Source organism: Xiphophorus maculatus, chromosome 8 (genome assembly GCF_002775205.1).
Source record: "Xiphophorus maculatus strain JP 163 A chromosome 8, X_maculatus-5.0-male, whole genome shotgun sequence".
Taxonomy (NCBI): domain Eukaryota; kingdom Metazoa; phylum Chordata; class Actinopteri; order Cyprinodontiformes; family Poeciliidae; genus Xiphophorus; species Xiphophorus maculatus.
In genome coordinates, this window is record NC_036450.1 from 18,911,408 (window position 1) to 18,924,148 (window position 12,741).

Below are 12,741 nucleotides of genomic sequence, written 5' to 3' on the forward strand. Positions count from 1 at the left end.
ATGAGCCTTACATATCGATAGACTGAAATTGCTGCTCATCCTTATTTTTTCAAACAGATAGGATGAATTTTCATTGTTGAATGTCTGTCCAAGTCTCAGGTCTTTTGCAGCCTTTGGCAGGTTGTCTAAGATTAACCTGTATTGGTATTGGCCTGATGATGGCGCCACTGTATATAATGAGGATGATTTTTCCGGGTGCATTGCTCCTTTTCTTCTACATGTAGCACTTTTGCTGAGAAATTAATTTGACCAAAGCACCTTCTGCCAAATGTTTGCTCCATGGCTTGTATCAAACCATGGTAAACAAAGCATCATGTAGTTTTATTCCAACAATTTATTTCTTCTTGCTGCTTTTTCATAAAACCATAATTTTAGAGCTTGTTTCCTCAAGCGCCCATTTTAGATAAAAGTTGAAGTGATGTTTAAGCAATTTCCATTAAATAAAGAGAATCTCTGAAGGGTAAAATAACTAGTCATTAAACTTCACTGTAGTTCACAGTTTATCTATGTAAATCTCAAAAGTAAATAAGTATATGTGAACCTGAAATGTAAAGAATTCAAGAATTAAGGCAGATGTTATCTTTAAAAACGATGCTTGCATGCAGACATGTCAGTGTAATAACAATTGTAATTGTAGGAAATTTTACTTTTTATATTCAAGTCACCAAACACCCTTTGCAAATCATTTATAATAGTGTTGGCGCCTTGATTGGGTCCAAAGTTTACGTAGAAAGAAAGGATCACACAACTCAAAGTGATTTTATGTATTTTAGAGCACTTTAATGTGCACATAAAACTGTGATCAAGTACAAATATTGTAAACACTGAAATTGGTACAAAGTCAGACCTAAATGCAAAAAGATGGAAGGGGTACACACCTTGCTCAACAATAAAACAATTAATAAGCGGTGCCTTCATAGAGCAACACGAAGTTCTCTAATTCCTGATGTGGTACAAATAGGCATGGACCGGTAGGAGATTCTCACTGTATGCTAATCTGTGTCACTGATGTGACTAAAACAACATAACATGTACCGGTAAGTTGTTATAGATATATTAATGTTGTAAGTCATATATATAAATTTGATATACGTACAAAGGCATCAGAAAAGTTTTGATAGAAACCCACTTAGGTTATGAACGTTTTTAAGTGCTAATGGTGCTGAATATTACACCTTTATTTCCTCAGTTTTGCTCAACAATTTGAAATTAAGTGGTTAATCAGTCAGCCTCGCTGCTCAAGTAGCAAGCTGCTTAACCTGTTATTTGTAGGACTTCTAGGTGGATTTTTCTCTCTTGAAAGGTGGGGGGGAAAGTAGGAAGCTTCATTCAGACTAGCAGACTAGCATTGCACAGAGATAGATGGACAACCTGAGCATCTTGCCACAATTGATAAAAGAATGCGTTCTGTTGTCAACCATCAAATCCAGAAGGATAAAATTATTAGTTTCTGACTGTTGTGGCAGAATTGAAACAATTCTGCAAAGAAGAGTGGGATGAAATTTCTCAACAGTGATGGAAAAAAACTCATTGACAGTTTCATATCACGTTTCATATCACGTGTTGTTGCCAAGTGTCACCAGTCATTGGGTTTATAGGGCAATACATTTTTTCACATAGGGCCAGGTTGACTTGGACAACTTTTTAAAATAAATTAAATCTTAACTTAAAATAACTTTTCAACACTGCATACTCCATACATCTGGACAAATCTCAAGTCTTTCTGGCACTATAGGAACTGTAACTTTTTAAACCTTCGGCATACTTTGACACCAACAACCAGTCCATACCTAAGCATAGCCAAAAAATTTCAACAAACCTGTATGGTAGGATGCTGAATGTTAACACAGCCAGTTTATAGAGTTGTATTGAGTAATTTTTGAGTTTTTAAGTTCTTTAAGTGAAAACTTAACAAAGCAATGATCTGCTCTGACAAACATATGAATAACCGTCATTATTTGTACATGAACCATTGACTTAGGTTTTAGTGGCACTAATGAATACCTCAAGGATTTATCTATAAAATATGAGTCTGAAAGCTTTAATGCACACGTTTAGCTTAAGTCACTTGGGGCTTTTTGATTGTAGCTGCACGATTTTAGCAGAGTTGTAAACGTTCAGATGTGTAAAACCTGAAAAGTTAATCATCCGTCTGTTGTACTGCTTGTTTCTAATAATGGAAAAGAGACTTAAAAAGTGGGATAAAGCCTCTAACGTCATTACCAAATATTTGAAAATCAGATTTAAGTTGAATTAACTTAGAAGTGTTAGGTAAAGTGAAGATACAAATCTAAGAAGTTCATTTTAAGTCTAACCAAACACAACAGCAAGTAGGAAAAGCCTCCCTGAAATCCCTGCATATTCAACGAGCTTAAAAGACAGTGATGCAGTATTCATATGTACAGCATTTGTAGCAAGATGATGAAAATGGCAAACATGATATCCAATGTGATCAGACAGGCAGTAGGCACTCACATTATACATTTGTGGGCTTCAGCACTCGGAGAGCTAAATCCCAACTGAGAGGGGGGCCGGTCCAGTTAAAGGCCAGCGCTGCGTCAGAGCGGGGTGTGCTCTTTGGTGTCTATGCTGGACTCGTGTCTCTCTTTCAGGCTGCTGCTGTGGACAGGAGGCTCCTCAGGAACGTGAGCCAGAGGGTCAGAACGAATCAAATATCTGTGAGGGAACAAAGAAATCAGTGCTACAAACATTTCCCTAAGGTGCTTTAATCTCGTAATTGTTACTGAAAAAGCACAGAGAGCTGAAAATCTCAGTTGAAATCCATAAAATATTTACTTGAACTACTAAATCCAATGTTTTCTGGTATGATTAAATATGCTGTTCTGACAATGATGACCTACAGCAAATATTACAAGAATGCTTACAAGGCACAAAAAAAGTTGGTAGCTGAGAATGGATTTATTGTTACAACTTCTGTGAACTCACTTGCATTCATAATTGCAACACATAAAGAAACAAAACCTAATTTGTTAGTCTAAAAAAATAAAATTCAAAGACATGCATAGGCTAAATGTTGCACAATATGCACAAGGTTTCTTCTTTGTCGCTATAATAATTACTACTGGCAGGCTTCTTGCTTCCTTAGTTCCTACATGTGGTTTTATTTTTACACATTTTACACAAGACACTAGGAGAAGCCAAAGGAACACATTTTTACTGTATATTCACTACTCTACTGTATATTTATACCAGTGCTTGCAAAAGTAATCATACCAGTTGAACCTTTTTCACATTCTGTCATGTTGCAACAACAAATCAGTGGATTTTCTTTGGATTTTGTGTGATAAATCAACACAATGTGGTGTATGATTGAGAAATGAAAAAAAGACATGATTTTCACATAAATAAAATTCAAAAAAGGTAAAGTCATAATTTATGGGGAGATGGTAAGGTAAATATGGGCCAATCTCGGAAGAAAACCTGTTATTTGAGGCTGTAGGAAACTTAAGTCTAAGGTTTAAGGTAAATCTTCCAGCAGGATAACAGGCCTAAACATACAGGCAGAGCTACAGAGGAATAGTTTAGATCAAAGCATATTCATGTGTTAGAATTGCCCAGTCAAAGTACGGACCAACTCAACCAACTGAGAACCAGTGATTACAAACTGCTGATAGCCGATGCTCTCAAGAATAATACGCAACAATTTCCATCTACTGATGAGCAAAACTAGTAGAGAAATATCCTAAAAGATGCTCAGATGTAACTGCAGTAAAAGGTAATAATGCAAGATGGTAAATAAAATCACTCACCAAAATTTACAGATTTTTTCTTGCAAAGAAAATTCAAACCATGTATAACTAACTCCTTCACATAATGATGTGCTAATCTTGTGGTTGCAATGTGATGAAATCTGAAAAAGTTCAATCAGGTTGAATACTTTATTAACTTATTGTAGTGAGAACAAATCTGCATGTTGGTGCCATCGAAAATTTCATATGTTGTTCATAAAACAAAGAAAATATATCATGAAGTCGTTTTACTTACACAATGTCGTTGATCTCCAGCCTGGTATCATGTGAAGGGTTAATGAGGACATAGGACAAAGTGTTCTGGTGATCATTCTGTTCATCTGAAACAAACGAACACAATCAGTCTAAAACCTGGCCGATGCGCTTTACTGTACCTAAAAAAGTTTAAAATGTTTTACCTTGTAAGTATCCCAAATTGACTCTGTTCATGACATCACTGGCTGTCAGATTCGTCAGATCATCTTCGTTTTAGATAGGGAAGAGACATGATTCAAATCAAGTAACGCATTAAAGTTACAGCAACTTTGTCAGAGAGAGGGAATGTCCATAGTTACCGTATCCTGAGGTGGGGAGGCCCAGATGCCTCATGCGGTTCCGGACCAGCTCGGACAGCTCTTCCCTCTCGGAGCGTCTGTAGAGGTTGAGACGCTGCTGGGCTATGCGCTGGGCGTGGTCTTTACTTGAGTCCCGGCTTCCCCCCTGCCACCTCACGCTTTTCTTACTGAGACGCCGCGCCCACTGCATGCTCTTCTTCCTCAGCAGGGGGTGATCCGACTGCTCGTTGCTGCGAGGCTCGTCCCCTCTGTCTTTTGTGTCTTCGCAGTCGTCAACACTCATGGACACCTGGGACTTAATTAGGGCGGAAGTGTTTGTGTTTTACTTGTGATCCCAGACTGTGACTGTGTGTTAGTATTAATGCATGAATGTTCACAATCTCACCTCTGAAGCGGTGAAAATGTGAGACTCTGTGCGATAGATGCCAATGGGAATTTCAGCACTGGAGGAGCAAAGTTTTTGGAACAGTCTCCCGTAGGTGCCGATCCATAGATCTTCCTCTTTTATCTTCATCTAAATAAGAGAAAAGGACGTCGATTTGAAAAGTGGCCTGGTCAGTTTAAACATTTTTCTGTTCCACAAAGGCATCTTCAAAATTATTCTAACTCAGTGACCTTTCACTTTTAATGGAAGTTCAATGACATGTCCCAATCACAAAATTCTGTATGTAAAAATTGTATATGTATAAATTATAAGACAATAATGCTACACAAAGTGTTGCATATGTGTGAAGTGGAAGAAAAAGGAGCAGATGAATTAAATATTATCCTAATATAAAGGAATTTATGGAAGAGGTTCAAGAAGAAAGCCACTGAGGAAAGAAAACTAAAAGTCCCATTGGTAGTTTGCCACAAGCCGGTAAGGAACACAGCAAAGACGAACGCACCATGCAGGGCAATCGTAAAAGAAAACTTTCCAGAGAGAAAAGACTTGAAAACGGTACATCGCTTCACCTTTCAGCAGCATCAAGTTCATGTGTTCAAATCAGAGGCTGTAGTAATATTTCAAAATTGAGATCAACAAAACACGTACCACCCAATTTGATTGAGCTTGAACTATTGTGCAAAGAAAATCTGGCAACCTCTCTAGTCTCCTGACATGACAAACTGAAAGAAAAAAATACCACTCAAGTCCTGTATGTGTAATGGCAGCAGAGGGTGACTCTGCAAGTATTAACTAATGAGGACTAATTACAAATGCAAGCCACCTTTCCAGACTTTTATTTTTGTAAAAATAAAACTGTAAAAACAAACAAACAAAAAAGGCTTGCGTCATTTCCCTTCCACTTCACAATTATGCCCAACTTTGTGCACTACTTTCGGCATTGTATGTGACTCACAGCACAGAGGAATCCTGATCCAGGGGTGGTGTCCAGTCCCAAGAGCAGTCTAGCAATAAGAATCATGTAGTCCTTTACGAAAGACTGAAAAAGTAGCACATGTAAAACACTTCAAATCACTTTACAACCTTGATTACATCTAACAAAAATAAAAAGCTTAAGACAAAGAAAAGAAAGAAAGAGAACGAGCGATGATTTAGTCACTGAGCACATGAGGGCAGCTCTGCCTTTTGAAACCAGCGCTGTGTAAAAGGCAACTGTTTCTCTGCTGTTGTGAGACACACTCACATACCTGATGCCGAATAAAGTCACCTGAGGCTGCAGGGTTTGCTGTGGATGCCTACCAACCTGATAGAGGAGGGTGTCCAACATGCTGATGCTGAACACTCTGCCTGCAGCGAAGGGCAGGCGGAACATGAAGGCCAAGTTGGAGCCTTTGTCTCTCTCTTTCTGCGCAACATGAAATGGTCAGAAAATCATTTACCCACAGTTCAGCATGCGGTTCCCCACTCTGGTCCCCGGGTATGGACTGACCTTTTCCAGCTTGGACAGAGCCAGCGAATAGCAGTCCTTCGCTCTAAACTGCATGAACCTCATGTTGGATGGATGTGTGAGCTCGGTGATAATACTGAGACTTGGAAACAACCTACATTGTTTTTTGGAAAGGGGAGAAAATGGGCAAAAAAACAAGTTAAGAGGACAAGATCAATCATCCAAGCAGAGGATCAATTCAAAAAACCTTTATTGATCCCAAAGGGAAATTAACTGTCATAAAGTTATTAATTTAACAGAGTCAACTAAAACGTTTAATTTACCTGAACATTGTTTGTACATTGACAATAGTTTTGGCATCCGCCATGTAGTCTTCCTCTGCGCTCATCGTACTCTCTTTATCCACCACAACTAAGTTATCAGCATAGATGATACCACACTGGAGCAGGCTGTCCAGACTGCAACACACACAAAAAGATCATTTGACAACAAAACCACTGAACATATGAAAAAATAAAAGTAGGTATGTTGTTTAAATAATTTTAAACGTAAAACAATTTTAATAAAAAAACCAAAGATTTTGCTATGGCCTTACTTGTCTATCGACCCACCCATGTAGTACACCATTGGGAAACAACAAATGGCCTCCAGGAAGTGATTATCAGGACTGCGGGAAGAAAAACACTAATGAAAAGCGATGCTGTTTTGTTTGCTCTTGACATTTTTCAAACAAAAGACTGTGTGCCAAACGTTGAGTTTGGTATACAATCAGTGAAACATCTAGTATGTTAATAAGTCAGAAAAAGCCTCGGAGAAGACAATAAAGCAGTTTCTCACAAAAGGATTTGTTCTTTGTTTCCTCTGTTTGTCCCTGCTACTGTTCAGTGCAGTTTGTGTCTCCATCAGTCATTTGTTTTGTTTTCAGCTTTTAGAAAGAAAATCTTACCAATCGGCTGCAGTAAAAAGCAAAACTCACCTTGTTGTTGATGATGTATTATCTATTTTGCGCATCGACTGCAAAGCTCTTTGGCTAGGACTTTGTGTACGATTGTATTCTCAAAAGAACTTTTGAAAAAAGAGTTGTATGCTTAAATGATATTTTAACCATCAAATCAAATCAGTTTTTATTTTTGTATTGCCAAATTACATCAATGTGAAAAGAGGTTCGATATTATTTAATTTTAAAAAGCACTCATCAAATGCAGAGACAGCTATCAATTAATATTTTAACAATTTCTTAATGGATTTTATCAATACATTCATACGCAAGTGGCTCTTTGAGGACATTCATGATTTCGATTTGACCCAAAATGAAAATGAGTTTGACATTTGGGATTTAGGGGGTTTGGGTTTGTTCCCTGAGTGAAACGCAGCCAAAATAGGCATTGAATTAAATAAATGCAATTTAAAGTTAGAGGTGAATACCCAATAGTGGCTAATACTTATAAATGCAGGTAAAACATCGGTGAAGTAATGAGCAACATTTTTCAGAAATCCTTTGGCATGATTAACTTAGACTTTTCTAATTTCAGTGGACTAACTTGCCAAAGCAAGATATAGGAGCTTTTTTTTAAGTAAATAACTCATTAATATTGATTTTTAAAAAGTACTAGGTGGATTTAATTGGCAGATTTTTAAACTAATTAAAATATGGTGTAAGTGAAAAAAACTGACATGGGAACTTGTACTTTTTATTATCACTAATTAAGGAATTATTGACGTAAAACAAGCTGCTACATCTTGCTGAACAGTTACTGGCAAGTTAGATTGGTCTTATTTCAAGTGTCCCAATATATTTGCACAAGAAACCAGACAAAAATACTTTTTGCAATGCATTGAAGTTCATGTAATGTAATCGGACCAAATAAGAAATGTTTCATGGATAATTTTTCAAGGCACTATACACTAAAAATACAGATTAATCAAACACTTTGGGGGCTGATATGCACCAAATGAATCTATCCTTTCAAAGCTGCTTCAAAAATGAGTCTATTTCTATTTCCAACAGCCTGCACCAGACTCTTGGGAGCCTCTGTGTAGTAGTTATCTCATTGGTCAGAGTGTCTTCAGGCAGAGGGACGAGTCCATCTGGTGCCGGACGCACTCAGAGAGAGATTCAGACACTTTATTAGTGTCTGCTTTCCTCCACCTCCTTTGACATTGCATTACTTTTTGCATGTTCCCAATCCTGCTGACACGAGACCCAAGGCTGTTGTAAATGATTGAATTCCAAATGCGTGGGTGTTTGCATTTGTGTGTGCAACACTGATGAAGAGAGGGGGACGGGGAGGGTGGCACCGAAACCATCTGCACGCAGGGAGCATTTATTGTTATGTGTGTGCGCTTCTATGAGAGATCTTTCAGTCGGCATGTGGGGGCTGAAAAGGCGACACATCAGGGCTCTTGATGGAAGTTAGAGCTCTCAAAAGAAATCATTTTCTCCCCTTGTGGCAATATATATCACCCAAGTTCAAGGTAGAGCAAGTTTCCATGGTTACTGTCTGGAGGTACAGGGAATTTTTATTTTACTTTGTCACTAAAAACACGGAGTAACACCAGTAATCTAGCATCAGAATCAACAATGGAGTCCCACCTCCACAGCCTTGTCCTAAGTGCTTGCTGACGTGCGCCTTTCAGCGGTCACAATCTTTCCCAGCATGACACGGAGGAAGTCTGAGTGAAGCAAAAAGCGGAGGAACAATGTACTGCGGTACGCGTGTGTTAAGAACTCACGGGTTATCTAGCAGCAAGACAATGGGGTTCAGCTCTTTCCTGGGTCTGTAATAAGCTCTGAGAGGAACTATGAAGTTATAGAGACCGTTCCCCGCAGTCTCAGCCGACACAATGATGAGCTTGTTCTTGAAGCCGTAAGCCTTTGCGTCCTCAAAGCTGTTGTGCATGCAGCCCTGCAAAAGGAGTGGAACACAGAGCGGCATTTTAGGTATGTTTTTATGATGTGAAGGACAGAGAGAGACGAGAGGGAATGATTGAGGCGGCCTGTAATTGAGTGACTAAGTTGAAGGAAAAGCGACTGCCCACCTGGTCTAGTCGTAGGCAGCAAAATGGTGCTTTTTCAGCCAACAGATGGCATAAGGTGGGCGAGCTCCCAATGTACGGCGAGTTGGGAGGATAACCTTTAACATACCTGAAAACAGATCCAGAAGGAATGAATGATGCACTTTGTCAAATAAAAGATATGCTGTAATGTACTTCATTTTCAAAAAAAAACTCAACCTATGACTGTAGAAGACTAAGAAAAACATATGTGATATGTAAAAAAATTGCATTTAGTTACATTTTTATATTAGCTATAACATAATGCTAAAGATGCTAGCCCTGGTTAAGTGCAATTTGAATGTTTAAAGCCGTAAGATTGTTTTTCCTGTTCAAAAAGATCAGCATCCATTAGACTTGCAGAGTCAATGATCCTAAAACAATAAACAATAATAATATGAATCAAGTATCCCACCCTGTTTATACATTTTATTTCTTTGCAAAAAATCCAATATACATTATTTCCTTTATAATTGTACCCTTTAAAAGGAGAGATGGATGGTATCAGGTTACAGTAAAAAAAATGCTAATTTCCACCTGCAATTACTGGACAAATTTATGTAATCAAGTTTGCCAGTATTACACCAATGTTCTCCCACCAATGCTACTAATAGTGCATGTAATAAAATATTAAGTCAGACAGAAGATACTGGGGTAGGATAATACAAGAACAGCTGTTATAGGCTGAAGGAGACAGAGTAGGGCAAAGTTTCACCTGCTACGAGAACAACAACCCTACAGCCAAAGCAGCAATTAAATGTCTTAAATCAAAACCTGTTAGTCTATAAGAATGACTAAAGAAAAACTCTAGATCCAATCAATAATCTATGTCGAGACTTGAAAATTGCAGTTCAAGCACTTTCCATCCAGTCTGTTTGAGCTATGTTGCAAAGTTAAATCATTGACTAGATGTACAAAGCTGGCAGAGGCACAACACAAATGACTTGTGGTTGTAACTATGGCAAAAGTGATGTGATAACGTACTGACACAGGAAATCTGAAAAAAAGATCCTACCAGACTTTACTGACTTTTATTTGCAAGAGGTTTTAAAACTTTATCACTTCACTTGAAAAAAGTATGTTACCTATTTTTGACCAGAAACGTACTTAAGCTGTCAGTAAAATGTAGCAAAAGGGCAACAGGAAGTTGCTTGCCTGCAATCGCAGAAAAAATCACATGGACCAAAGTGTCTTTCAGAACTTGAACTCTCTACATTTCTGCTCTAAGCTGCTGTCTCATAATGTAAATCTAAATGTTTCATAATAATTACTGTCTAAGGAAAATATTGCAAAACAGAAAAAGTAATAATCCCAACTTTAAACAAAAACTTAAAGTACGCAGTGAATCCTAGCGTAGCATTTTTTGATCTCAACCCTTAAGTTCATCCAGTTCGCCCATTTGATACAAAAAGTATATTTGAAAATAAAAAATGAACTAAATTTGAAGAGCTCTTTAACAATTTCTACTTTCACTTCTACATCAGATTAAAGCTTGTTTTGTAAATCTGATTTTGTTCATTATATGTAAGGTTTGGGAGTCACTGGGAAAAACGAAAACCTTACTCAGTGGACGAGCTTCCCTTTTCATCTGTAAAAACAGTGTCGTCTTCTGACTGATCGCTCAGGAGGTCACACGGCAGGATTGCGGCAGAGTCGGCAATTTCTTGGACTGGTGCGATACTGGGTCGGCGGCTGCCTGTCCCATTCACGGTGGGCGGGACCAGTTTGCCCCCTGGAATGTTGGGTGGACTTGTATTCTGAAGATCTATGGCAACAGTTCCTGCAAACACAAGCATTGTGCCTCAGACCTCACTGCATGGATTACCTTCACTTATCCAAATGTTTGTACTTTAACGCCCTAAAACATGCAAGTATCTCCCACCCATGCTTGCAATGATGCTGTGCACAGGAAGCTGTGAGGGCCCGTCATAAATTCCTCCAGCAGGACGGCCCTTCCGCTCCTCCTGGTTGAAGATGAAGGCAGAGTTCTCCTCTTTGGTGATGTTGATGTAGTAGCAGGTGTCTGTGGCAGCCATGATGTGGTGTGGACCAGGGTTCAGCAGGATGCTCTTGTTCTCCTCCCTTTTTATCCCGATCAGACACACCCCATACCTGGAGACCACAAATCCACAGTTTATGAAGAAGAGAAGACATTTATTACAATAACACCTGCAAAGCATTGCAAATATATGGCAACAAGTGAGCAGATACAGCATATGTGGAAAGCAGGATGATGATCTAGACTGGTTGCAAAATCAGCCTAAAGGAAAGTGATGCTCAGGGTGTCTGCTTGGAAATCTTGGTTCACATCACCCTGGTGAATAAAAGCTTGACTAGAGCCACCTACATAGATACTGACAAGTTTTCATGCCTACAATATTCCCTGATCTTCCAGCTGGCAGATTTAGATTTCCTATCACTCTGACCAAATTCATTTGAAGAGAAAACAGTTCCTCATTTTCAGCCACAAAGTCTCAGTCTAATTAGCCGTCCCTGTCATGTTCCATGAGAGTCAAATAAAGAAACAATTAACCCAAACAAAATCTATAAAACCTCAACTTGCCAGCCTGCTGAGGGGGACGTTATAGCTTACACATCAACTCACTTCTTGTGAGCATGGAACGAGGCGTACGTGAAGCTTTTGCCATTGTACTCTCCAAAGAACTTGCTGTCGCACAGTCGGATGTGGTAGACCTCGTTGCCGGAGCAACATCCATACATCCTCTGCCACTGCTCCGGAGACTGCTGTCCTTCTCTGCAATTAATTCAGAGAAAATAGGGATGGATCCACAAGCCAAACATCTTCTCCATCAAATACACTGACAGAGAAGACATGGTTTAAACCCCTGTGATAAAAAGAAACGATCAACAGCAAAAACCCATGTCTTTATTTGGTTGATCTATCTTTGTCAGCTTGTTCGCCTTTTTTTTATTAACTCAACCACCACTAATAATGTAATGAGGCTAAAAGTGGTGGGTCAAAGTTAAAGTGACTTTTAAACTGAGTTACCTTCCCTGACTTCATCCATCCTATTGTAGAAAACAGAATTACATACCTAGCTAAGAATACTCGGATTGATCCATCAGCCAATTATTTGAGCAGACTGTCTTTTTTTAAATTGGCATCAGCCACACATGAGTGTGCACTGAAACATCTGGGAAGGACTGTGTTTTCAAACTTAAAACTATCCACTAATGTAAAATTTTAATTAGGAAATTTTATCTTTGGGTTAGGGTTAGGAATAGGGTTATCTTGTTTCTGCTGTACATGTGTATGTCTGTAGAGACTCACTGCATCAGCCAGCGACACTTCTGCTTTGAGTCTACATGCTGTGAAAAATCATTTGCCTCTGGAGAGCTTTTCAAACTGCCTTATAAAGAACTCTTGGCAAATATATATAAATATATCCAACAAAGAACAGAAAAAAAAAGAAATAGCGATATAGCGTGCTGCTGTTCTCTCTTGTGCTGAATTTTTTTTTCATGTCCTGCTGTGTTGCACAGTACCCAGTATTTTTCTTCTGTGCTCTG

The 12,741-nt window shown here is 38.7% G+C and overlaps 1 protein-coding gene across 2 annotated transcripts in view; it reads right to left on the bottom strand.

Annotated features, from left to right (window-relative positions):
- Positions 1-764: 764 nt before the first annotated feature.
- Positions 765-12,741, bottom strand: part of LOC102225348 (potassium channel subfamily T member 1-like) — a 34,499-nt gene continuing 22,522 nt past the window's right edge. For both annotated transcript variants that reach the window (XM_023338694.1, XM_023338695.1), the window contains 15 exons: positions 11,816-11,965; positions 11,093-11,322; positions 10,774-10,990; positions 9,196-9,301; positions 8,890-9,062; positions 6,752-6,823; positions 6,480-6,614; positions 6,199-6,310; positions 6,013-6,114; positions 5,665-5,748; positions 4,710-4,838; positions 4,325-4,619; positions 4,169-4,231; positions 4,006-4,090; positions 765-2,676 (listed from right to left, as the gene is read on the bottom strand). In XM_023338694.1, the coding sequence (XP_023194462.1) occupies positions 2,559-2,676; positions 4,006-4,090; positions 4,169-4,231; positions 4,325-4,619; positions 4,710-4,838; positions 5,665-5,748; positions 6,013-6,114; positions 6,199-6,310; positions 6,480-6,614; positions 6,752-6,823; positions 8,890-9,062; positions 9,196-9,301; positions 10,774-10,990; positions 11,093-11,322; positions 11,816-11,965 (2,071 nt within the window). In that variant the 3' untranslated portion in view covers positions 765-2,558. The remainder of the gene's footprint in view (positions 2,677-4,005; positions 4,091-4,168; positions 4,232-4,324; positions 4,620-4,709; positions 4,839-5,664; positions 5,749-6,012; positions 6,115-6,198; positions 6,311-6,479; positions 6,615-6,751; positions 6,824-8,889; positions 9,063-9,195; positions 9,302-10,773; positions 10,991-11,092; positions 11,323-11,815; positions 11,966-12,741) is intronic.